The sequence below is a fragment of the Nematostella vectensis genome, chromosome 4, assembly GCF_932526225.1.
Source record: "Nematostella vectensis chromosome 4, jaNemVect1.1, whole genome shotgun sequence".
Classification (NCBI taxonomy): Eukaryota; Metazoa; Cnidaria; class Anthozoa; order Actiniaria; family Edwardsiidae; genus Nematostella; species Nematostella vectensis.
In genome coordinates this window covers 12,149,384-12,175,932 of record NC_064037.1, presented here as the reverse complement: position 1 = coordinate 12,175,932, position 26,549 = coordinate 12,149,384, and the positions used below count along the sequence as shown (strand labels likewise).

Genomic DNA, 26,549 nt, shown 5'->3' with positions numbered 1-26,549 from the left:
TGCGCATGACAATTGACTAAGAGCCACTCAACATGCGCTCGAAAGTGGGCAATTATGTTCAGCAAACGGCTTGATAGATATTTCATTCTGCTTCAAGAAAAACGTGCCTTTTCTCATGCGTTTTGTAGCTTCAAGCTATGTTTATAACTTTTCTTCTCAAAACTAATTGCTCCTTCGCTCGAGATGGACTGCTTGTATATGTAGTAATGTCAGTGCAGGAAGAACCGAAAAGATCTTCTCAACGATCAACTAAGCACTTATAGTAAGTGGTGTTATGTTTGATCAGTTGTCGATTATACGCCATACTACCACGCCATTGCACCGCGGTGATCCTAGAACCTAATCCCTCAGAACCGAATCCATCCTCGGGGACCCAGGGAGTCGCGGAGATCGGGCACACAGGAAGCGCAAGAGAAAGAAAGAACACTCTTTCTTTCTAGCGCGCTCCCTGTGTGCCCGATCTCCGCAACGCCACAGGGAGCTCACCTCCGCGGTCTGAGTAGTTTTAGTTAATTTCGGAGCCTTCCAACGGTTTAAATAAAGTTCCGAACCGCGTTGCGTTGTTGTTTTACTGCGTATGTGCCGCTTGTCTGCCTGGCGCTGTCTGGCGCTTGTCTCATTGGTTAGCGGTCTAACGGCTGTCGTCTCGACTGCGAAATGGCTTCCTTATCACGACATACCTTACAAAGAGAGAAAAGGGATGAAACTCTTTTTACCTGCGCTAGAAAACACGCCAGAAAAATTCCTTTTTTTTGAAATTTATCGGCCTAAAATTCGTACGTAAACCCCACAATACAGCATCTCGCAAATCCTTGATTTTCTGCCGCTATTCTGCCGTTTCATGCGAAGCATGCGGACGGAAGTAGATGCATCAATGAAATTTTACTTCCGTTTGCATACTAATAAGCGAATCGCGCCAGCCCATGCTTGCTTCTCTCGCCTACGATGTTTGATTGAGACAACTCTTGAAATAAAAACATGTAAGATTGTACACTTCTCTTTGTTTCTACTAGTCTCTTTTATTAAATTTGTTTGTCGAAAAATACTTTATTCCTGTTTTAAACCTTTTTTTAAACATTTTCTATGCGGCACTTTTGAGAAATGTTTCCGAATTTGTGTTTAGGAATAAACATTCGTAACAGATTGGATTCGCAGTAGATTTGGGTTTAAAATCTGTCATATTTTAATATACCGTATTTTATGTACTTCCAGGTTACCCTTTGATCAAAAGCTAGCACTAGATTTAATAGCCGGCGGCCACTATACCTTTCTTACAGGGAAGGCAGGTACTGGAAAAAACTTTTTAATTGGGAGAGCAAATGAAAGAATATTATCAACTCAACACTGTTATTTACCAGCTGACGATGTCCAGAGCCGAAGCCATATTCGAAGATTTAGTGGCTCTGTTGCCGTTGAGTTTTTTGAAAAGGTGACGTCACGCTTTGAAATTACTTCCGGTAATTTCACTTCCGTCCGCATGTGCTCAACACGCTAGCGGCAGAAGAATTAGCCAGAGTTTCATCCCGGCAGACAAGCGGCACATACGCAGTAAAACAACAACGCAACGCGGTTCGGAACTTTATTTAAACCGTAGGAACGCTCCGAAAAAAAAACTAAAACTACTCAGACCGTGGAGGTGAGCTCCCTGTGGCAACGCCTTGGGTCCCCGAAAGATGAACCGAATCGGAACCGAATAAGAACCTAAAAACGGTCAGGGGGTGGGGGGTACTTCAAATAATAATAATAAAAATAAAAATATCTATTTAACGAGTAAAATCAGCTAGAATCGATGAAAAGGCATTATATAAATATGGCTTCCTGAATTATTCATAGCAACTTCTGTAATTTGTGTGGATCCTAGACTAATGTCTGATTAGAATCCCTTGTCTGGTTTCTGGTTTAAGACGCTTGCTAATTTCTATGCAATCACAAGGAAGTAGCAATAATATGCATTTCTAAAACGTTTCTATACCGAGTTAGCGCTTAGTTATTGCTAAGTTTTCAAACAGCAATCTTCTACTTTTGAATTTTTTTGGCGTCGACATATGAATGCTGTGAACGGTGAAGACCACCTAAGTGGAAGTCACGCTTGGATCACACCTTTTGAGTATTTCACGCTAGTGATGACTGAAATAGAAATTGAGCCTAAATCCGCTAAATAGCGCAAAAATAGCTATAAAATTTTTTTGACGTATTTCCAGCCCTACTCTGTAATTCTATGCAGAAAATAGGTAATTTTGATTTTTTTTTTTTTTTTTGTTATTAACAATTACGCACTTTGCTATTAGGTTCTGGTTCGGTTCTGTTTAGGTTCTGATTCGGTTCTGTTTAGGTTCTAAGAAATTTTAGGTTCTAGGATCACCGCGGTCGCCATTGCAGGGGGAAGAAAAAAGGGAGGCATTTTGCTACTTTTGACCGTTTGCTAAGAAGTACTAGTTATATAATAAGTTAGCAAAGATATTGGACACCTGTAATTGTTTCATAGCTGTATGAGTAAAGAGTCTAAATATTGTTTATTTATTATTTTTTTCTTGTGTTTTTATCTTTTCGACGGAGCCCCGTTGACTCGTACGTATACATTCGTAAACTTTTTTTTTTTCAAAAGTTCTTAGAGTTTAAATGGATTCAGCTTCACTCATACAAGGGAGTACACCCGAATAACCAGAATATTTCAATAACAAAATTGATGCGATTTTTATATCGCATTATTGTAGTTACTCTTCTGTTCAGCTTTATTTCGTTATCATTATTCAACTTTCAAATACTCTCTCCCCTCCTATTATAGTAGTCTCTTTCTATTTTTGCTTTGGCACTTCAAAATAAAAAAAACGAATTTTTAAACGATAGCTATACATAGAGAATATAAATAATATCATTGCTTTTTTTAAGTTTATACAGGAACCCCGTCGATCGCGAGGGGATTCCTGTGGGATGCGCCGTCGTGTTTGTTGGTGCCCCTACGACCTGATTGGTCGAGCGGATATTTTGGCGGGAATTTCAGTCTCGAGCGTGACACTATCTAGTATTTACAAAAACGTAGGAAGAAACCACCGGACAGCCTCTATCTGCTGGTGTGCGTCGGACCTTATGGTCTGCGTCGACAGTTAATTAATTAATAAAACCTTTAAAAGAAAAAGTCGACAACAACGCAGATTTATGTTTTTTAGAACGATGTTTCGGCAGGCCAATATATAACCTGAAGAAGGCAGGTATTGGCCTGCAGAAATATCGTTCTAAAAAACATAAATCTGCGTTGTTGTCGACTTTTTCTTTTAAAGGTTTTACTATCTAGTAGTCTAGACTTGACTCTCTTTGCGCTAATGTCGAGTTCAAAGTAAGTCCAGGACTCCAGGTCTTGACTAGGCACTAAGGGGGCATTCATTGTTCATTTCATTCACTGTAAGTTTTTGTCTAGCTCAGCACAAACTACCCTCCTGTGCAGTGGAGAAAATAAACGAAATACACAGAAAGCTCTGCGGGGAGGCATTTCAAATGTCGTTCTCAAACCCAAAAATGTTTGCAGCACGTTCAAAAGCAAGGTTTTAAAACCGGCTTGAAGCTATTCACTTTATGATACAATTCTTATATAACAAGAGCTCTGGCGGCAAAAAAAAATGAATCCAAGAGCACCGCCTTTAGGCAAAGGCTAAATCTATATTTATTCATGTTAACCTGAGGGCCACGTGTAAATTACCCCAAATAATCTCGTACTTTATACGTCAGCGGCGCAGCTGACAAAGACTTGATGTTGTGTTACTTTATTGCGTGACTAAAAGAGTCATTCATGGGACTGGATCCCATTGAGCGGTGCAGCCCCATCACGTGACACGTGCCGTAAGTCGTTCGTTTGTCAAGATGGCGGGCGAAATGATGTCGGAGTAAGCGCTTACTCAACTCTTAAGATGCTATACTCCTAATTTCCACAACAAGCCCGCCATCTATTGATTTTACCATAGCGTTCCTATCGAAGGCTTCCACATGAGCGCAGAAAAAAGCGACATTAAGCGAAAAAGCAAGGGTTTAACATGGGCAGAAGCTTCGAAAATGGTATGTTGCGCCTCGCTTTACTTCACCCACACATTTCGCTTCTTTTCGATGTTTAATGGAATTGCTACATTCGATGCCGTTGTATCTTTGCATCTGTGTAGGTTTTGGAACGGAGCGACCGTCCTATGACCCATAAGGAAATCTTAAAGGTGATAAAAGAAGAAAATCTTCGCGATGTAAGGTGAGTTTGACTGTAAAGAAAGCGAAGGGCGAAACGCCATTCAATGCCATGGTACAAGTAAGCGGCATCGCAGCGACATGAATAAATGTCATATTCAATCCATTTTTAATTCTCAAACTTATCTTTTAGAGGAAAAACAATCTGAAAACGGAAATCAATATTTTTATACAATACCATAAATATAGACTCGATTCTAATTTCGGTTTTACGTGAATAATATATTCAGCCATCACATGGCTTCCAGACACGACCAAAACATGTGCTTCATGGGGTGTTATCTCGTAATCCGTTATCCTTTAGAATTTTTTATTCCAAGTAAGGAATGAATGGATCTGTTCTAGGATATAACGAGAAGTGTGATAATGGCTGCACCATATCCAATTACAAAATGTCCTGTGTTCACACAATGTTTAGAGTGACCTTCGGATTCCCTTAGGGGATGTAGATATATTTCCCTTGATTTATTTTCCTGTGCTATTTGTTGAAATAATACTCAAAAAAATTTCACTTGGTAATATTTCTCCTCACCCGCCAATGTCTCCGTTTACTCAAGCCCCCCCCCCCCCTCCCCCACTGTTGGAATTTCCTGAAATAGCATTGCCCATAGCCAATAGAAAATGTGGGCATGCAAGACATGATACATTTATAATTCAAAACAATGTGTATTTTTCTAATTGCTCCCTTCCCACTACAGCTGATTCTTAAGATATATGTATAGAAGGCAATAAATATATTTTATCTTTGGCATTTCAAATTCGGTAGCAAGAAATCACAATCTGCATTCACAAAATTAGTTCTGGGCCACAGCAACTTCAAATTTGTGCTGTATTTAATCCTTGATTTTACTGATATATGATTTTTAGTAACCCATCTACTCTGGCCTGCCTAAACGCCATGTTGCACCATCATTCCCGAGGTCCTGATGCTTTGTTCTACAAAGTAGATGGTCGTATGAGCTGCTATGGCATGAAGGTAAGATAAGGATAATTATCTTTCAAGCAGTTGTGGCCTTTTTGCATTGTTATTAGGTATGATTATAATAACTATAGATGAGCTGTGGAAAAACTAGGTAGTCTGCCTGGAATCATGTAATTAAATCAACACAAGGTTAAAATTGTATGTCTTGTGCCTCTGTGAGAACAGAGTAGCTTCACTTAAGTTTGGAAAAAATAAATGGTGTAAAAAATACAATTTCAACCATGTGTTGATTTATTTAGCTTTTTACATTGTTTAGTCTTATGTTTGTTACTATAGTTTCTCTTACACATAGACATGCAAAACTTTAATCCATTGTAAATTTGTGTGTAAAAAGTATTGAGACTGTATCCTGTCTTGAAACTGTCAACACAGCACTGATAGCTTACTTTTATTGACTTCATTTATAGAAACACAAATTGTTAGAGGAAGGCACAGGTGAGAGCATTCAGAAGGTGGACAGGTCATCTGCCTCACCAAGCAATAGTACTGTATCCAATCCACCATCATTATCATCTGACTCTGAACCCTCTACACCAGCAACAAACGCATTATCTCCACCTCAGAGTATTGACCACCCACCAACACCCATGGAGGTGGAAACCACCCCATCACCTACAGTCATTGAGGTCCCAGATATTGCACGAGAGGAGACTCTTATCTGCGGGTCACCAACTGAGAAGGAGGTTGTATTCCAACCAAAAGTTGCCCAGAATCTTATTCCACCCCAACCAAGAAAGGCAGCTAATAGCAGGTCTAAGGTAGGGGCCAGTAAGCGGAGTCAAAAAGCTAGACCTAGAGGGGGGCAGTCCGCCAAAAAACCACGCCTTAGCAGTACCCGGCCAAGACCTGTAGCTAAAAATGTCCTGAAGAATTTGAAAGTTGGACATTCAAGCCCTGCTGCAGATAGCAAGACAGTAAAGGTAATGTGAGCAACTCTTTCACACTTCTTAGCACTATGCTATTATACTACATACAGCTTTGTGCATACATACTAAGAATTCATAACTGTTGAAATGGAATAAACATTGCATGCATGACCCACAGACTACATGATGTGTGTTCTACATATGAACATTTTATTTAAAAAGAAACATAACTTTTTGTCTCAAGTAAACAAGCAAAAAAATTAACTATTATAATTTTCTGACTGTTGCTTATTCGCATTGCTCTCAGGTAAAGAAGCCGGTCCAGCCACCCCCTTCAGCAGGAAGCAGCCATGTCGATGAAGACATGCATTCCCACACCACTCCCCAGATTGCTGCTGCCAGGAACATGGTCAAGTTCTCAGGGCTAGTCACCAAGAAGGTGTTTGTTCTGCCCTTTGATCAATTTGAGTTTAGAGGATATTACCAGGCCCGTACCCAGGGGGGGGGGGTGCAGGGGGTGCTTTCGCAACGGCCCAAAGTCCACTTTTTGTTCCTAAACGTGCTATTTGTATACAAAACTATAAATCGTAAGCTAGATCACTCTGTAATCCAACAATAAACATCACGTGGAAATACTGAAAAGGCATAAAAAAAATCTTTTTTTGTTCTTTCGGAGGCGGTTAGATTTTTTTCAGAGAAGCCCCTCCCCCGGAAAAGTTAGGTCCACACTTTTGGATTTTGCACCCTCCCAAGAAAAAATCTGGGTACGGGCCTGATTACATGGTTGCGTGCATATATGAATTTTATCTTCAAGTGTTGATATTATCCCAAACATAAATTATCTTGAAGTGAGCGCAGCATAGTGAGCAAGTGATAAAATAGATAATAAATATGCTCAAGGAAATAAAAATGTTTCCAAAAGCGGTCAAGTAATGTTTATTTTACAAAATCCTATAAGAAACCTTTCAGATGCTTGCAAGCTCATTGGTTAAAACTTGTTATCACAACTTGTGTTTATAGATATGATAGCAACTCTGGTGGCAGTGGTGGTATCAGTTTTATTATTTTAATGTTACTTAGTATCACAATCTATAGCATATAATGATGCTTGATATTGTTAGTTTTGTACTGTAAGCTAGGTGGTATCTGGTGGTTAGGCAATCAAGTAATAAGGTCAATAAGTGCCTAATGGCACTCATCAATGGTTGCCAAGTGACTCTTATTGTACAGTAAGACTGACAAGTTCATTTAACAGACAAATGTCTTAATTTTTTTTATCTAAGAAAAGGTTTTTCATCAGTAGCAAAGGCTTATGCTATGAAGCATTTCCTGTCTGGTTTAGAACTAGAATAATATGAAATAGTTTTAGAATTGAGAAGTGAGTTATACACAGTTGAATGAGACACCACAGGATGCTTATCTAACTAGATTTGATAAATGACTTCTAAAATAGACAGCTCAAGATATTTACATTTTAATATTAAGTCTTTATTCTACTCTATGTCTAGACGTATTCACAAAAGTGTATTTGGAAAACATCCGTCTGAGCAAGCTTCCGAGGATTTATGATAAAATTCAACTGTGCTTGAAAAATTCTCAACCAATCATCAACCAATCTTTTTACAGGGTCTTCATTTTTGTGTCTTTGTTTTGGGGGATTTGTTTTGGGGTATTAGCTCTTTGTTTTTTACACACCCATCTCAACTGCTGGCTCTTAGAGGCAGTAGAATTTTTTTTGTTTGCTAAGCATAAAGGCTAATAGTTTTTCTGTAAGCTTCTGCAGTATCCCCTGCAAATTTGAAACAAATTGTTAATAATTATGTACCTTGTCTTTTATAGCAACGAAGATACAAGAAGATGGGAGTAGGTAAGAAATAATTGAGTTTATGAATTGTATATGAAAGCCATTAAATTTTAGTATTAACTGCTGTCACTTTACTAGTAATTGTAAATTCTTAAAAATCTTGACCTCCTTAGATTGTCTTGTATGTCTGGTTTTAGATATTTTTTGTTATTTATGAAATTCTGTGTAAGTAACTCGGTTTTGCGGGCCCCTTCTACAGAAGTCCTTTATGTCCATTTTAGGTATTAGTAATAGCTCAGTATTTGTAACTCATTGATAATGTTTCGATCGGCAGCTGACCAAATTAAGAGAACAAAGGAGGGAAGAGTTGATCTTCAGTCCCCAGAATCTATCCTAGCAAGCGTCCCTCTTAGGGTGAGTCGAGGGAAATCAAACATATCCTTCATTTAATGCCAGCATCAAAATAAATTAATCTACATGACACAAAACTGACTCAACAATATCATGCAAAGATAACTAATCGCGATTGGGAACTGCTCTGGAACAAAAATAATAGGTTTTTATACTCTTCAGTAGGTTTTTCGACTGGGGATTGTTCTATTTCTTTGACAAGTCATTGGAAAGTAGTGTATTTGAAAATGAGAACTCATTATTTTGATGCCTGGGTTCTTTTTGTGTGAAAGGATGATAACAAATTAAGTGGCATAGTATGCTGGGGAAGGGGGGAGGGGTGGGTGAAGGGGGGTGGGGTGTACTGCAGACATGTCCCCCCCAAAAAAATTTTGTATTTTATTCTCCCAAGAGTGCCAATACAGTAGTTAAAGACGAAAATTTAGCAGAGTTTAGTACCAGTTAAAGAAGTGTTTGTGGTGTACCCATGATGGCTCTCTCCTCAACAGAGTCTCCTGAATCATCGCACCTTCACCATGTTGCCGCCTGCCTATCAATACCAGCTACTACTGCTACTGCCAAAGTGTGACCGGATTGTTGGACAGGACAATGGACTAAGGTAGGACAGTGCTTTGATGATTATGTGATGTTTATTGCTAAGGGCAGTTTGGTCTGTCTTGGACTAAAGGTGCGACTTTGTTCTCTTTATTCTATGTGTTTCCCCTCTTTAGCACCTCTCAAAATTCTAAAAAAATTTGTGTACGATGCAGGAATTCTTTTCTAACCCAAGGGGCATGAAGGTTTATTTAAACCAAAAATCCACCTCCCACCTTAAAAGTTAAATGGCCGGCCTCTATGGAGAAATGATAAGTCTTTTGAGACATCTCTATGTCTTATGTATTTGTGCTATCCAATATGTATTGTGTAACCAATGGAATAACAAAAATTATTCTTCTACAGACCATCTATTACAGCATTTACGAATGAGTTTTTCACTAGTAACTGCCAGATGTGGAGAGAGCGTCTGCGAGACGGTAAGCCAGGACCACACCCCTAGGCAGTTACCCATCTTAAGGGCAAATCTGTCACAGACAGCTTAAAGCTCTTAAAAAAACCTTCACTTATATCAATCTAGCCAAAACAAAGCATAGATAAACTTTCAAATTCTGAAAAGGGAATTGAATTTGATTGAAATTTGAATTTTCTACAGATCTTTGAAAATTTTCCTGGCCGCGCGAAAGGAGATTGAATCGAGTGAATAATTCCAAGTTTTGGCGGGAAAATCTGAAACAACGTATTTTTCTTTATTCCGTTAAAATTCAGAGACGGCAATACCACAAAATATACCCACAATAAAGCGAAGAATAATCTAAAGTCGAGAATTGTATGCGAAAAAATAATATAGTTTTGTTGTAGGTTTCAAAAACAGCGCGCGCACGTGAGAATGTCGCCATTCTTGATTGCAAATTCAGCGCGCGCACAATGCAAAAACAATTCAAAGACTACAAAATATCTGCTTAATTTTGCAGATTTGTTTCCTGAAGTCAAATAATCATTTGACTACCAGGTCTAGATATAAAGATGACGGTAAAAGTTGTAACCACACAACGTTCTAAAGCGACGGTAACCGGTTTAGCGCGCGCATATGTTTTCTCATGTGATTTGGTTGACATCTCGATCTACGTCACAAATAACTGGACCTGGGCCTTTCACTTCACGGCCTTTTTTCCGAAGGTTGCCAAAATACCCCAATATTACACATTTGAGTTATTCGCGCGAACGCCTGTTTTATAGGGTCCATACGAACCACATACCATTTGGAAGCTGAATATAAATAATTGACAAAATCTATCAACTCTGAATGGTTATATGGAGTTATAATATAACACTCGCAAACATACTGACTCACCAGAGGAATTTTTTTCAATTGGCTATTCCTACAAATTACCAAGATACCTAAATTGTAAATAGTTCTTTTTTTTTCCTTACAACTAGACAACTACTTGTATCAAGTGTTAACAAGTAAACGAGCTCCTACCCCCAACCTTTACAAAAAATCTCTAGCTATTTATCTAGGTAACAATATTTTAATAGCATTAATGATAATGGTGACTTCTTCTCAGGTGAATTCACACCAGAGATGCAACAAAGACTAAAGATTGAAGAAGAAAAACAAATAAAACTAGATCCTTGGAAAGTAAGTTGTCGTTTCCTCTCCCATGTCAACTTTTATAAGTGTTGTACTATTCTGTTGTAATATTCTGTTGATGAAAAATGATAAAAACTAGTGTTAAATTCTGCAGAAGGTGGCATGCATAAAAGCTAACTTCTCTCTTTCTCTATCTACAGGCTAAGTATTTTGAACCAATCTGGGGACAGAAGTAAGTATAACTTCTTTACATTTTCTGGTTGTTTCCATTTCAGGGACTACGAACACTGAACCATTGTATTTTTGCCATCACCGTCATAACATTGTGCTAATTGGCGAATAAATATTAAAAAATAGATTTAAATTGGATACTTTAGTAACATAAAGGGGTCATCCACACTAACACGGACTTAAACGTATCTGGATTCGTTTCGCCGGCAACGCATCACTTGATTCGCGTCCACACTATCGTTTTCGCAGCGTTTTCGCCTGGATCGGGCCGTCCGCACTAACACGGATTCAAACGCCAGAAAACGCTGAAAGTTAGGGCGTTACGTAATTTTTATGATATGCGCAAGCTGATAGCGTCATTCGTTTTCATTTTGATACGAATTCGCCCGTCCTCACTACAAACCAAAGTATACAGATTAATTTCCATTCACTTTCGAAAGCGTTTTCTAAAGTATCTGGATTTACTGGATCCGACCCCCGTGTTAGTGTGTACGGAAGGCGTAAACGTATCAAAAAGTATACGGATTCAAACGAATCTGTGTTAGTGCGGATGGCCCGTGTTAGTGTGTACGGAAGGCGTAAACGTATCGAAAAGTATACGGATTCAAACGAATCCGTGTTAGTGTGGATGGCCCGTGTTAGTGTGTACGGAAGGCGTAAACGTATCGAAAAGTATACGGATTCAAACGAATCCGTGTTAGTGTGGATGGCCCGTGTTAGTGTGTACGGAAGGCGTAAACGTATCTAAAAGTATACGGATTCAAACAAATCCGTGTTAGTGTGGATGGCCCGTGTTAGTGTGTACGGAAGGCGTAAACGTATCGAAAAGTATACGGATTCAAACGAATCCGTGTTAGTGTGGATGGCCCGTGTTAGTGTGTACGGAAGGCGTAAACGTATCGAAAAGTATACGGATTCAAACGAATCCGTGTTAGTGTGGACGGCCCCTAACATTCTGTAGTGCCTCTCCGGCCTGTGTTTCGTTTTGCTGTTAGGTTTTGTGTTGTTGTTTATGGCGTAGTCACACACACACACACACACATATATATATATATATATATATATATATATATATATATATATATATATATATATATATATATATATATATATATATATATATAAAAGTATCTAATTTATTAGCTTTAATTATTGAGGTCGCGGAAAGCTTGCTACCCTTCTCTTTCAATGTTTTTTTGTTAGCATAATGGGTTTATTTTGAACATCACCGCTCATTAGCACTCCGCTGAGCTCAAGCGCTTGCTCGACGGAAGTCAGAGTGACTTCGCGTGAGAAGAAAATAGCAGCATGTTTGATTTATTTTTTATTATTTTCTGTGCAGGAACTTGTCTCCGCTTGACGCTATGATGCCGCCCCAGTTTCTCTCTCCAAATGGGACCTTTACTGGGTTATTTCCCGACAACTTGACATTGCCTTGGAAACCAGCCGATCCAAACGAGATTGACACAACAGCTACGAAAGCTGAAGCTCTCGTCTCTCCCGGCAAGGCTACGAAGCGCGTGCGCAATAATCTGACACAGCCGCTGACCGTACCGGTGCACAAACTGCCTTCTCAGGTCGCGAAAGGAAGGTATAGCGGCACAAAAGCGGTGAGGGTGTCAGCCTCAAGGAAATCTGACGCCGCTAAAAGACTGGAAAAAGCCAACGCGGTGAGTATTGTACTGACCAAAACCCAAGCAATAGAGGCGTTGACAGCGATCAGGACCACAGAACCCACTGATATGGTGACAGCAGAAGCCTTCCTCACCAGAAAACGAGCCGTCAGGGAACCAGCCATTCAGGTACAGAGCAGGGCGTCAGCCTTAAACCAAAGGAAAACCACAACGTGTACCGAAACCTCCAAAACAGAGGCTAATAATCCAGCCATGTCGTCGAACTCTTTGAGCGAGTCCCAGGCCTCGGTGGCGAGCAGAGCAGTGGCCAACCCACTGCCGCCGACAAAATCAAGAAAGGAGCTGTCCAAAACCTCGGTCAGTAAGTCAATCTCGAGTCTGATGGGCTCCTCGAGCATGGCAACAATTGTAACCAAGAATTTCAAGGGAACTATTCCTAAGAACTGCGTCTGTCGTATGAAGGCGATGAAGGTATGTCGAATGTGCGGCGCCTTTTGTCACGATGACTGCATTACAGCGGCACACCTCTGTTCGACATGCGTAAACTGACCATGCGATCACGTGACTCTGAGGGACTCCATAAACCACCCGAACACTGCAAGGAGCTATAGATAACCGTCAGGTTTCCGTAGTGACAAGTGTACGGTCGTCATGTTGGAACACTCTTGGAGTTGAATAGTTTATTTGCACAGACATGCCAGTATACTGCTTCAGAACTTGCTCACGAGAAGAGATCAAAATATTCTTCTAAAAATGTTATAAGAAAATATTCTGACCATCTTTGTCAGCGGCAAAAAGTTTCTCATGGTGTGGACCTTTATAAGCAGGCCAGGACCCGGTTCCTAGAAACCCAATGAAATTGCTGTCTATATCACATGATGATTTTCTAGGAACTGGCCCCAAATTTCTTCCTTATTGTAAATGCGAAAATATTACTTTTGTTAACACGAACTGTGGCCAGAATAAAAAAACTAACGGGATGATACTTAGGGAAATCGAAATTGACTTTTAGCTCCCTAGAGGCTACCAATTGTCATTCACTTCTACTTGAAGAGCTCAAAATGTTTTTCGAGTTAGCGTGGTTCCATTATAGAATGTAATCTTCGTCCTCATGGATGAATTACTAAAATTCACAGTTAGTGGGACAGATATCACATCTGTGTTAACCCCACCCCCATCCCAGCACCTTTTGTAGGCTCTAAATGAGCTTTTGTGAGCCCTGACCGACGAAGGGGACTACTTCGTTTAACAGCAAGGCTGATTTATAACTGATAATAGCCTTTTTGTTGAAATTTCTCGAGTACACTGTTAGCGTGGTTTACTTGCGGGTTGACATAACGCTTGTGAAATAGGAGATTATTAGTTATAGTGTAATATATTGTTATCAATCGTTGGAATATTTCAAGGATAATTTTTGTAATACGAAAATATTCCGACTGAATGTACATATGAAATATGTCTATTAAAGGACATTGAATATGAGGCGTGGATTTTTTAAATAAAACATTCAGTGCCAATGAAATAAATAGCGACATCTATCGCGAACACAGCATGAGGTACTGCTAGAAGAGGTTGTACTGGCTTAGACTCCGTAACTAGCGGCCGCTTATTAAGTTTTATGGTTCTTTGTGCAGATAAATCCGCAAGAAAAATGCACGAAGTAGAGAAGAGAACGAACACGCGGCCTTGTCCCAGGCGTCTTACCGGGTTTTCTGTCCTTTGAGATAAACCGTGAGGCAGCTTGGGGTCTGGGACGAGCTCACCCAGAACAGAGAGATAGTTTCCTGCGACGTCACAACTCTTGTAAACCACAGGAAGCCCCATCAGAAATCCTGTGAACGCCTGTGGCTTAGACACATTGGCGCTGAAAGCCTAACCGGTGGTAGAAACAACATGCGCTACAGATGAACGCCCGCTAGCTGCGACACCCAGACTCCCAGATAAAAAATACACCTTTCTACTTCTTCACCTACAAGTCATTTCATATTTATTTCATTAAGATGGTCTAGAAAGTTGAAATTGCCTCGGCTGGCAAAGTGGCCATGCATGGCCACTTTGCCAGGATTAATGAAGATAATTTTATGATTATGTGACAAATCTATAATTGGCATCTTTAGAGAATACCATCACGCACGCCAGGCCTAGGTGTTCACCACATATCCTCCAGGAATAGCCCATTGGTACTCAAGCCCCAGCGCGTACTGACGTGAGCAAGGAATGGAAATGACGTAAGGAAGGCAGTTGGAGTCATGACTACTTCCGAAACTTCCGATGGAGTTGAAAAAGAAGGCTAAATAGCATGCTTCTATGAGATATTCTCTGCCCACACTCACCAACTGTTTAAGGGCCCTTTAATTAAGTATTTGCAATTGATTCAACATCCTACGAGAGGATATCATATGACGGCGAGGCATATATCTTCAAGTGTTTACTGTACTTTACTCTTAATTAATAATGACCTTGTGGTAGTATAGAAAGTTCCTGAATTCACGTTCTTCTTTTGTTCAATTTTGAGTTGTCCTTGGGAAGAATGCTTAGTCCATGAGATGCACCAGCTTTAGAGGGTGGAACGGGATTTTACAGCTTGCGAACATTCACTCTCTTCCTTTTACAAGACGACAACGCCCGTACGCCTAAAATACACTACAGCAATGGCTTGAGGGCAAATGCTTAAAGAGGTCACAGATCATATCCCTAGATACACTATATTTGGTACATAATAATCCAACACAGATAAGCTTTACGCGTCGCGTCATTGAGTATGGTATGTCCAGAGCGTGGGACTAAGGAAAAAGCGACGCAGGTTCAAGATGCTTTGGAATATTTCACTAATTGGCCCCTCCCAGCAGCAATGCTGAAAAACGTGATCGCTTTGAAGTAGAACGACGATCGACACTTCGAGTATTGTATCTCGTATTCGAGGGCATGCATTTCTGAAACTGAAAACATACAAAGCAAAACAAAAAAAATTGGTTTTGTATATATTTTTGCGCGAGTAATTTTAGCGCATCAAGATTTAGGGCACAAAAATTCTGCGTTACTGTTATATACTAGTATATGATATATATTATATCATAAAATTAGTATAAACCCACTCACATACTATCATGAATCTCGCAATTCGATTCGCTTCCGTACTCACTGTCCATTGAGCCATAGATGATGAGTGTCAAAAAAGCCGGCGTTTTCGCGCCAAAAGCGGTTATTTATTACTTTGAGTTATTAAAATCATAATTTCTTCGAAGGTAGTATTTAAGTGGATTTATACTAAAAAAATTAAACTACTCGTTTTTTTTTTATTTTATGAGTCAAATACGCGCCTCGTTGACTATTGTTGCGTAGTATACGCTTTTCTAAATGGGTTTTACTCCTATAATTTTGCCGCCAATCGCAGGGCTACTTGTGATCTACGAAATCAAAATAATATTAAATTTTTAAGATACTGGCAGGGGATTTTAAGCAACTACGGCAGGAAAACGTAACTTAAAAAAGGCTTTCATGCTTTGCGCTCAATTATAAACTAGTTTTGATAAAAGTTTTTGTAGTCCCCCAAAAAATATTGACAAGCCTAGAACCTTATTTCTGAAAAAGGATAGTCTAGTTTTCAGAGCGCACACACGGTCCCGTCCTCGCTAGACCGTGAAAATTGGAGTTAATAAGAACGCGCACAAAACACAAGAGTGTCCAAAAATATGTCGGTGCTAAACTACCTTATCACATCGTGTGAACATGTTCTATTTGCCCTACTGCAACTTATGAGAGAAAACAGAACAACGAGAGGGTGCAAAAATATATGCTGACTGGGTTATGACTTCGCTCGAGGAGCATGCACGGAAATATGCTGGAATGTAATCAAAGACGTAGATAACAATGATGGAAAGAAAACGCACACAAAATTTGCAGGACAACATAGCTTTTGCTCATTTCTAAAAACTTTTACTCACAAATTCATGAGGAGATTCAAGCAGTAACAAAGAAAATGGACTTTTAAAAAGGCAAACAAAACACAAGAGAGAATCACCATCAATTTGTGTCGATAGTTCACGTATGCAGGAAAATATGCTACTAGAATAATGGAGACAGACATCACACTGCAATGAAAGACGGCATTCGTCTGGTGTACGGTATTTTCTGACGTCATTTGTCCATTTAACAATCGACATTATATACATGAATGTAGTCTACTTAGTTTTAGCGTTTTCAAGGCACGTTTGAGAACCATGGATGAGTGAATGGCATGTTTTTAGGTTACTCCCTTTGGCTGTACGTGTGTGAAGAACTCTGGTCTGGTAGATGCAGGACATATAATACTCCCTATAGTTTTGAACAAGAGCCTAGGGAGGTATTACACTTAAAGATGAAGGGGTCAAAAAGTAGATTACAACTTTATCAGTATTAATCAAATTATCATCAATCCAAATATTTTTTATTTGTTAAAAATTTTTATATATACTAACGCGTCTTTATGTTTCAAACACCCAAATGATATATAGAGTAACAGAGTATACACATTTAATTGAAAACAGGAGTATATATAGAACACTTATTTTTAAAATGGTACTGGCCTCAATGCCAAGCCTTTGTCTCGTTCGTTCGATGCCGTGGTCATAGCGTCTTTTCAATGACAGATTGGTGTCTCGACGAGTTTTCATGGTCCAATTATCTGTCAGTACTTTTAAGCAAGGAGCTGTGTGCCACCGGCGTCTTGTCTGGTTGCTGTGTTTCGTCGGCCGACAAGGTGAACTTGCCTCTTCTGTGCATCGGAGATAAAAAAAATATTACCACAACGGTTATCAGAATACGTCGTAACGATATAGTAATTTTTTACAAATATTTGGCTCGTAAGATAAGTATTTGTGGCCGTGACGCGGCGGGTAGCGATCTAGAAGCCCTGCTCGGGCAAACTTCATCGAGATTTTAATTGCTATTATTAAAACTGATTTGCTGTACTTTGCTGTGGGGTAGGAGATGGGGATGTGGTTAAAACTTTTCAAATTTTGCTCGAGGGGAATAAAGGAAGTGCGATTTTCTCTCATGAAGCACTGATATTTTTAAGGTAGTGTCTTATAAACAGCTTGCTTGAGGAGGATTGAGTTCTCATTACCAGTCTTCTCGCACAGCTTAAGTTCGATAGAGGGTTGGGAGACGGGTTTCCCAGCAAATACCCTTTGAATTAATGCGAAATTTTGTTATAAAAATAGCACTTTGTCGCTCCTTTAGACGACAAGCAGCATCAAGCGCTTTAAGAAAACGCAATCAAATAGTGTACGTGAAAGATTTAAAGTCACACGTCAAATTAAGGATTCATCAATCAAACGGGACGCTAGGCGGGAAAGAAACGCGCGAAAGAAAAAAGGTTGCCATAGTTACTACCGCAATAATCGTGTAACGACGCAACTTGGAAAAGGCTTTATCGAACTAAATCAATTAGAAATCCATGAATTCAAGAAGTGGTGTGGATCCAGTAGTGTTATCTTCGCATATTAACTGTCTTGTTTCTTGTGAACATAGTGCCTTGTTATCTCGTTTTGACACCCCATCTTGGCTCAACAGTACTTCATAATAAATGATTTGCTTGAATACTCTGAAAATACGACTTTTATTCCACCTTACTTTCGAAATTATTCACTGGCTCATTAAAGAAAAAGAAGTAAAAAGTAACGTATCTTCTTATTAAATTTAACTTTGAAAAAAGAAAAATTTTATTGACAATAAGGCCTCAGAGAAAAGCCAATAATGTGACTCATGCATTCTTCAAGATCGAGATTTTCCTGCTAAATTTGCTTTATCTAGGGTGGAAATCATTGCGGGATAATTAAGGTTTGTTGATAACCAGTAACCTTAGAAGAATGAGTCAATTGATGGATCAAACACGCCCTCGAAGAGTCGCCCATAAACATCCCGAAACACTTCCATTTTGGAAAATAGTTTTTTTTTTCATTGAGATATCATTGTGTTGAATGGATAATTTGATTGGTTTGTCAATCGTGCTTGAGGACACCACAAATAGGTGGATTAGCCTTAAGTGAAATCGTTTCATTAGTGCTATCAATGTCTGAGTGTTGTCTAAACGTAGCTTTTTAATCCCCCAGATGGTTATTAAAACAAAATAGTGAATGCCTACGCGGGAAGGAAGGATACCTAATAAATCAATTGTGTGGTCAAAGATTAAGAGATAATAAATTTCAAATTATTTCATACAAAAACAAAGGGACGACCATTGGATATCTGGGGGGAGTATTTCTAACCGCTGATTTTTCTGCTCGATATTTCTTATACGCAGCCAGTTAGGTTGCATTGTTTTTCTTTTTTTCTTTGTGGAACTTGTTGAGTAATTTTGCCTTTGACAGATGGCAGCTACAGCTCTGGTGGCCAAACAGAGCTTACCCCGCTATCTAGAGAGCTGTGTGTGCAGAACTTAACAGGCGCCGTAGGCGACCGCATAGTATAGATAGATAGATTCATTAAATGTCAACGTCTCAGCCAGTAGGCTGAATTATGTTTAAAACAAAATATGTCAAAACTACATAAGATCCAGGCTTTTAAACTATTGACAAGGGCCCTCTACATCTTGAAAATTAATGTCCAAACTTTGCTATTCGCATTCGTGCTGATTTAGTCGGTAAAGGGTGGGATTATACGTAACCGCAAATTTCTCTACTCCCCGTTGCGTGGAAAGTTGTACGTGCTCTTCACTTGTTAATTAGAAATCCCAAAACTTCTAAAATAAAAATAGAGTAGTACTGAAAAACAATTTTGGCATTCCACACTTAGAATGCGATAATAACATTTGTGCACTCCTTAAACAGAAATAGATACAAAGAGTGTCGAGTTGTGTAAGTGTTCTTATATACGGGGACTTATACGGGGAGCTGACATGCGGGCAAAATGTCGTCAGCTGAATTTTAATTCTACTGGCGGCCTCTCCCTAAAGCTGAGTAACCAAAAAAGGCCCTTAACCAAGGTATCAGGATACAGAGTGTCTGAAAACAAGTAACACAACACCAGGAATGCTAATAGAAGCATTTTGATGCTTCAAAGAACGTCCACTTTGAAGTGCGGCTTCGCGCGTAATCAGAAATCCGACACTGCGCGTCAATGAGAACGACCCCGCATTCCAAAAATGTTTGTAATAGACCACTGGTATAAGTAGAGGGGTTTTAACAAGGGTCGTTCAGTACACCTAAAGGCACAAGGCTGGCAAGCTGAACAAGAAAGAAGCAGAATAAGTTTCGGATTCGCTGCAAACCGAGCAATCATGAAGGTCCTGATAGTGTTATTACTATGTGTGTGCACTGCCCTGGCAGCGCCTCAAACCGGTAAGGCTCGCATTGTTAGTTTCAATATTTTTTTAGCACGCGCAGATAGGTAGTTGGCATTCTGAATAACAATTTTTGCATTGATTGATATTACGAATATTTGGAAAATTTGCTTTCTACGCAGATAGACAGTGTCCATTTTTAAAACATTTATAAATGACTTCATTTGCTAGCTTAGATAGTTCAATTTCTAAAAAAAACATTTACAAATGGCGTGTGTACGTCTTTGCCAGAACGTTTCGAAAAGAAAAATATCACAAAGGAATTTTGTTACCCCTGATGATAGGCATCTCTGTAGTAAAAACAAGCAACTAGATTGCATATCTCATTTATACACATAATCCACAGAGACAAACAGCTACTAATATAACGTTTGTATGATTTCGAAGACTGTTAAGTAATCAAATTAGAAATGATTGCATTCCAACGTGTGCCGTTGTGTAGCATTTAAAAAACAGCTGTTTTTCATTGATCTTGGTATACACGAGAACATCGCGTATCACGACGTCACATTACGTGAGAGAACCCCAATCGATGGACTGTTATCCTATAATGGTTTAAGTATCGCACGATAGCTTTAGAAAGGAATATGATTTACAAAGCCCTGATACGAGCTTAGGAGAATTGAAAGAGGTTGTTTTTGTTGCCACACCTTGCTCTCCTGACCCTTATCGAAATGATAAAATTGTCAGGACAATCTACAGTACGAACCAATTAATTCCATCTTTGCTGAGGCATCAAGTGCTGTAGTGTCTCTCATCGAGTTGACCTTTGCGCTGTAGCGTCTCTGCTGTAGCGTCTCTCATCGAGTTGACCTTTGCTGTAATGTCTCTCATGGAGTAGACCTTTGAAATATGTCCAACTCAATCACCTTTAGGTTCAATATTTTGGCAAAATGGTTTAAATCAATACCCCAGACATTCTCTTAGAATTCTTAACCGCCGGATTACCAACGCCGTGCTAAAAAAAATCCGGAAACTTAGAAATTTTCCACTCTAATGAAAGAATCTACTTAGAGTAATCTATTTTATAAAGTTTAATTGTGTTGCTTGCCGAATGTCAGTTACCTTGATAACATGGGTAAAACTAAAAAAAGAAAAAAGAATAAATCCATGATTAGATAAAGAACAACAGCCCGGTGTCGATAAAAACGCTTATGTCTTGCGTGACTTTAGATTAAAAGTGGGTCTTTAAATCTGAAATCAGATCACAGATAAGGGGTAGGAAACGCCAAAAATGGCATTCTTCAGAATCACTATTGTTCAGGAATACTTCATGTCATGTATGCTACATTATAAAATCTAGCGTTTATTCAAGCTTCTTATTTTCGTAGTCCTGAATACCAGTCGTACATGAGACTAGAGAGTAATTCGGGCGTTGATAGATCAGGAACATAAGTCTAGAGCCACGAGTCTGGCAGTCTGAATAATAACCTCGCCTCACGCCTACGCAGTCAATAATTTGTGGCTGCATATCTGCACGGATAAATCTTTCATAGTAACCTTGATGCTGTATCTCAAAATCTAAGTATTCAATTATACACACATGTGCGTTATCTAAAACAATACTTTCTTTCAAAATTCAAGTACTTTACGCTTGGTTTCTTATCTAGAACAGCTTTACTATTGCAATCTGGTGTTCAGCAGTTAGAAAGGAATAATTGAGGAATGTGTTGCGGAAAATTATATTTTCGTGGGAGCGCGATCAAGAGTTGGTTAAACTTTATATTTGAGTATCCGCATGCATTGAAACTGGACCGTTCTTATTTTTGAGACATGTTCTTAACGATGTTCTTAAACTTTAGTGTATATAACATTACATAGCCGTAGCACACCCCGAATTATTGGGGGGGGGGATACAGAAACATTAAGAAAGCAAAGGGGGGCACAGCCACGCCCCTACTGGTCATTCCCTTTTATTCTTTGAAAATATTGGGGGGAGGGGAGGCACGTGCCCCCAGTGCCCCAGCTCCTGCTACGGCCCTGAAATATAAAACCCAATGAATTATTAGGAAGAGAATTACACCAATGATCAATAGCAATAATAACGTTGTTACTATGAGCACAATTTGATTCTGCATTTTAGAACGCTATCTGAGCCTAGGCATGATCTTAGCATGTTTTTAAAATTGATAAAATCTCAGGCTTTGATATCTCAGGGATTGATATTTAAATATGTGGTTTGGTTTACAGACTCTCTAATAGATGAGTTGGACAAGCTGATTCACCACGAAGAAACTGAGAATGACCCAATGGAGGAGCTGTTGAGCGGGGTGGAGCCTATGAACGAGGAAGACAAAGCTTGGCTAGCGAAATTCGACGCTGCCACCAAAAGCAGTGCAAAGCGTGGAGCAAGTAAGAAAAATAAAATGAAGGAGGAGCGAGAGTGGGGCAAGTGAGAAAAATTAGAGAGGGGAGGGATGACTTGAGAGTGGAGCAAGTAAAAAAATGAGGGACGGGATGGGTCAGAGTGGAGCAGTAAGAAAAAAATGATAGAGGGGAATGGATGTATGAGAGTGGAACAGCAAGTAAGAAACAAATGAGGGAGAAAAGGGGGTGAGTATATGCGCGTCAAGTCAATGACAGGAAAAGAATATGCAGTTTTAAGTTGCTGCATATAGATAAGGCCAAATATGAAAGATGTTGCTGGTTGGTTAGGCATGGAGTACTAAACGACCAAATACACGATCCTCTTCTTTAGACTTCGGAAGATGCATCGATGGAAGGACCTTGGCCGATGGACCCAACGGAATAGGATGCGCTAGTAAGTGCTTTAGTAGGGCGTACTTTTATAACTTCGTATCTCGAAACGCTATACTTACTATGGCGCTCGTGCTCGCAGTGCCGGAGAAGGCCTTGAAATATTGGAGAATACAGAAAAGAAAATATTGGGGGCACAGCCACGCCCTTACAGGTCATAATTTTTGAAAATATTGTGGTGGGGCACATGCCCCCAGTGCCTCACCCCTTGTTACGGCCCTGGTTTGCTATAGCAATACTTACAACCGTGACAAGTGCAGCCGTGCATTTTTTACTTTCGACTTCCAACATAAATTAGAATAGTCAATAGTCTTGTCCACAATAATCATTTCGTTCAATGGGAGTTCTTATAAAAATGTTCTTAAAGATAAAAAATGTATTCCGAAATTCCAGTTGGGTAAACCGCGTGGAATGTATTGTAAAGTATCTGCCTTAACACGACGTCGAAGAACTGCTAGTTAAATATACTATTATTTCCTCAGAGAAACTATGTTACGACGCACGAGTCTCTGCCTGCAAGGGAATAAGCAAGAGGATATGCTACTCAGCTTACAGACGCTTCAGAGAGGAATGCCCCTTCTCCTGCTCTTTTTGCAGTAAGTTCAATAAAACTCACATAGAAGCTGAATTCTTATCCTCGGGGACCCAGGGCGTCGCGGAGATCGGGCACACAGGGAGCGCGCGAAAAGAAAGAGCACTGAAAGACTTCTTTCTCGCGCCGCGCTCCATGTGTGCCCGATCTCCGCGACGCCCTGGGTCCCCGAGGATGCTGAATCTTCAAAAACAGAAACAACAGAAAACAACAGCAAAAATAACAGTATTAACAAAAATAACCACAACAAATACAACGTCAATTAGTTCAATATGCGACAGTACGAAAACAAAATTACTTTCAGTAAATATTAACAGTAGCAGCAACAACAACAACTAGAAATAGTTCCTCATCCAAGCACGCAATTGGAAATTGTTTTTGCCACCGTGTCAGAGGATGTATTACAAAGGCAAATTATATGTATTGCATCAATTCTATTGACCAGACTCTTGTAGACAGTGCTGAAAAACGCAAGACTAGTTCCAGTACCGCGCAGTTAAACCAGCCTTTTTGTTTTGAAATGGCGGCGTTTTACCGGCGAACTGTCATATTTCGAGGAATGCTAAGAAACCTAGACCAAACCTAAGGCTATAATTTTCTTTATGACTCCCTTATTATCAAACAAATCTGTCATCTTTTGTACAGTATGGTTTTAATGCTGTACAGTAAGTCAAAACAGCGACCGAAGTCGGCCTTTCGTACCTTTACTCGAACGAGTCAACACTGAGATTTTGTTTGTTCTCGCCAGAACACGCGCATGCGCATACGTTATTCAGCACTGTCACTCGTAACACTTCTGGTTTTGTTCTGAATAGAATCTCGCAGCCCCGAGCAAGGGTGTGAGGCCGCCTACGGGTCACGTGCTCGTTACGGATGTTGTGCGGATGGATTCCCAGCTCTCAGGCCAGGAAAAACCGACTGCAGTAAGTAACTGTCGCCTTTTACATCTTCCAGCTTGTTTCGATCGATAACAACATAATTGAACTAGAAAGAGCTTTGTGAGTTCAAAATTACATCTTCCCATTGGTACATATGCGTCAGACGCTGTGGTGCCTTTGCAATTCTGATCATCCAAGATGTTTATCATCGTTTGGCTGGTTGTATACACCAGAAAAAATCAAATCATTTTAAACAGCTTTGTTTTGTTTAAAGACATTTTTTCAAAAATAAAAACTTCCCTCCAACATCTTTACTTTCCCTCCAGATCGAGCAAAACCTGTAACATAATATTCGTTCCACATTACCCGTCTCATCAGGTTGCTTCCCAGAGACTCACTTGTTGTTGTTTCTTTCCCTGTAGGATGCGAGGACGCAAACGCGCACGTATGCAAACAGTTCATACCCAAAGAAGGAGGTTGCAGAACTGGTTCGTACCGCCTCAGAACGTTCTTCCAGTCACGCTGCCTCAAGTCTTGTGGCTTTTGTTAATAAGCCTGCCAGCTCATTTAAACCAATCCGGACACCCTTAGAACCGGACACAATACCCGGACATCCCTCACATAAATACCATGTGTCAAAAACGCTTGACGTATGCTTGAAATAACGTCACCATATCATAAAACGAAGAGTATTATATTTAGGTGGATGCCGTGATCGAACGAATAATGTAACTCAATATTCAGCATGTAACGCCACTCATCATATATATATGGCCTGCATGGGTGATATTATTTTTCGCTTGACTTAAAATAAAACAAGCTAGGCTGCCCGTGCGTGTTATTTGTTATATTTTTAGTAATGGTCGAGTACAGAGATTGAAGTGTAGTGAAGTGTAGTAGTAGTAGTAGTGGTAGTGAGAGTGATAGTAGTAGTAGTAGTACTAGTAGTAGCAGTGAATATTCTCTAAATTACAAGCTATATTTATACTAACTTAATAAGTTAAGAAATACAGGTGCATAACACATAACACGTTTCTAACAAGAGTTTCGACACTTTTTGGATCAATTCCGAATAAGTTTTGTAGATTTTAATTTAAATTCAATATTAAAGGTCTGGGTGAAAATGAGTTTGCTGCAATGTGGTTGGTCGCAAATTGCCAAAAGGAATAATTCATTGTTGTTTGTTGTGCTATCTTAAAGGTTGCAAAATAGTTTTACAATTTCATAAAGGAGGACATTCTTAAAATTATAAGGAATGTTTCTACGTAACAAAATATTATAGTTTGAGATATAATCCGAAATAGGGTGCAGGATGTGGCAAGTAAAATAGGAAATGGTAATATTATGTGTTGTGTTGTTGATTAAGTGTAATACCTTTTTATGGTTTTAATAATAATAGTATACTCCCGAAAGATGCGGAATATTATATCCACAATAAGTGTTTACCTAAGTTTGAGAAAATCTAATTTAGTATTATGACAATTCAATCCGCATCCTGTTGTGTTACACAAGTCATTGGTAGGGGGGTGTTACACGACCATAGCAACCTGTCAACACCCAGGAGACGCACAAGCTACCGAAAGACCCCAATATTTAACACTCTGTCTAGTTAACTTTGTGTGGTTTAGCCGGCTATAACGGGGTTATTACTATATCGTCCGGATTTGTATCAATCAACGGGATATGTAACAATATTCAATGTCTTCAGTCAGCGGTATCCAAGCTTTCTAACAATGCATTGCGGTCCCTAACCCCTTGCCTCTAATCACTTGTCGCCGCTGTGTTATTGCGAGCACAAGTTGAATAATTGAGTATTGTGCTTACAGATGTTTACAAGCAAAGATGGAATTTATGGGGATTTTTTCTCGTTTGGCTCAAAGAACCTGAGCTATTATTTGGCTAAAGAGTAGTTTCTATCACGTTGATTTAATCCATATCTTCAAGACTATTTATCCTTAAGACTGATGTCTGAGTATCTTCATCTCGTTGTGTTTATTTTGTGCTACGAGTTGGGTTCCTGTGTAAGTGTTGCCTTATATGACGCACTCCATATTTAGGCATGCTTGTACCAACATGGCGGCTGTCTTTTCGTGTTGATCGAAACATTTTGCATTTATGATTGTTTTGTGTTGTGGGTACCTCTCAAAGCCGGTACAGGCCAGTTGAGGTGTCATTAGGATAAGACTGTTTTTTATCCTTCGTATATTCACTAGGGGGAAGCAATTTTTCCACTTAACCTTTGTAGAATTCCTCCTCTAAAATGGGAGGGGATACTCTTGAGAAGACTGAGGAAATATTCTTGTAAATAATCTAATCGAGCCAAATATTCATGAAAAACACATGACAACTCCACGGCCAAGTTGCTATGGTTATATATAACCAGTTGACCTCTGACTGGCTCGACCATTTGCGACCAACATCTTAAAATACAAATCCTTCTTACCTGAACACTGGGGATTGCATAGACAAGCCGGAAGAATTTATTGATCTTTCGCCCAATTTTCAACAAAAATATTATTACATGAATTCTTTAACTGTCGAACTATGTTGCCTATTTTTTATTTCTAGTTGATCAAATGATCACAGTAGTAATCCCTCTGCTATCATTTGTAATGATCTTTCAGTAGGCGTTTTACAATAATCATCTTTTAAAGATGCCAGTAGTTTTCTATATTTGTTTTCTTAACATGGCGATAATCCCGAATACAGGTAGTAAACTAT

At 39.4% G+C, this 26,549-nt stretch overlaps 2 protein-coding genes and 1 long non-coding RNA gene across 3 annotated transcripts; 2 read left to right on the top strand and 1 right to left on the bottom strand.

The window, feature by feature from the left end:
• Nucleotides 1-3,813: 3,813 nt before the first annotated feature.
• Nucleotides 3,814-13,762, top strand: LOC5516590 (putative Polycomb group protein ASXL2). Its single transcript, XM_032386449.2, has 12 exons — nt 3,814-4,047; nt 4,149-4,228; nt 5,092-5,200; nt 5,614-6,126; nt 6,380-6,511; nt 7,912-7,939; nt 8,211-8,290; nt 8,776-8,885; nt 9,227-9,300; nt 10,390-10,463; nt 10,616-10,647; nt 11,989-13,762. Exons 1-12 carry the CDS (start codon nt 3,979-3,981, stop codon nt 12,827-12,829), a joined length of 2,142 nt encoding a protein of 713 aa, XP_032242340.2. The 5' UTR covers nt 3,814-3,978; the 3' UTR covers nt 12,830-13,762.
• A 2,927-nt stretch (nt 13,763-16,689) lies between these two features.
• Nucleotides 16,690-26,491, bottom strand: LOC125561959. Its single transcript, XR_007307667.1, has 2 exons — nt 26,272-26,491; nt 16,690-17,033 (listed from the first exon to the last, which is right to left on the bottom strand). It is a non-coding gene; the product is annotated as an uncharacterized LOC125561959 (long non-coding RNA).
• LOC5516589 lies at nt 19,434-24,658 on the top strand. Its single transcript, XM_001636654.3, has 6 exons — nt 19,434-19,599; nt 21,792-21,953; nt 22,300-22,362; nt 22,841-22,954; nt 23,766-23,873; nt 24,251-24,658. Exons 1-6 carry the CDS (start codon nt 19,539-19,541, stop codon nt 24,376-24,378), a joined length of 636 nt encoding a protein of 211 aa, XP_001636704.1. The 5' UTR covers nt 19,434-19,538; the 3' UTR covers nt 24,379-24,658.
• Nucleotides 26,492-26,549: the final 58 nt, after the last annotated feature.

What these genes read in the sequence shown, in the direction of transcription:
- LOC5516590 (XM_032386449.2), top strand. Translation starts at nt 3,979, where the DNA reads ATGAGCGCAGAAAAAAGCGACATTAAGCGAAAAAGCAAGGGTTTAACA. An exon ending in ATACAAGAAGATGGGAGTAG is followed by an intron (nt 7,940 to 8,210) that starts GTAAGAAATAAT and finishes TTCGATCGGCAG; the next exon opens with CTGACCAAATTAAGAGAACA. An exon ending in GAACCAATCTGGGGACAGAA is followed by an intron (nt 10,648 to 11,988) that starts GTAAGTATAACT and finishes TTTTCTGTGCAG; the next exon opens with GAACTTGTCTCCGCTTGACG.
- LOC5516589 (XM_001636654.3), top strand. Translation starts at nt 19,539, where the DNA reads ATGAAGGTCCTGATAGTGTTATTACTATGTGTGTGCACTGCCCTGGCA. An exon ending in CCTGGCAGCGCCTCAAACCG is followed by an intron (nt 19,600 to 21,791) that starts GTAAGGCTCGCA and finishes TTTGGTTTACAG; the next exon opens with ACTCTCTAATAGATGAGTTG. An exon ending in GCCAGGAAAAACCGACTGCA is followed by an intron (nt 23,874 to 24,250) that starts GTAAGTAACTGT and finishes CTTTCCCTGTAG; the next exon opens with GATGCGAGGACGCAAACGCG.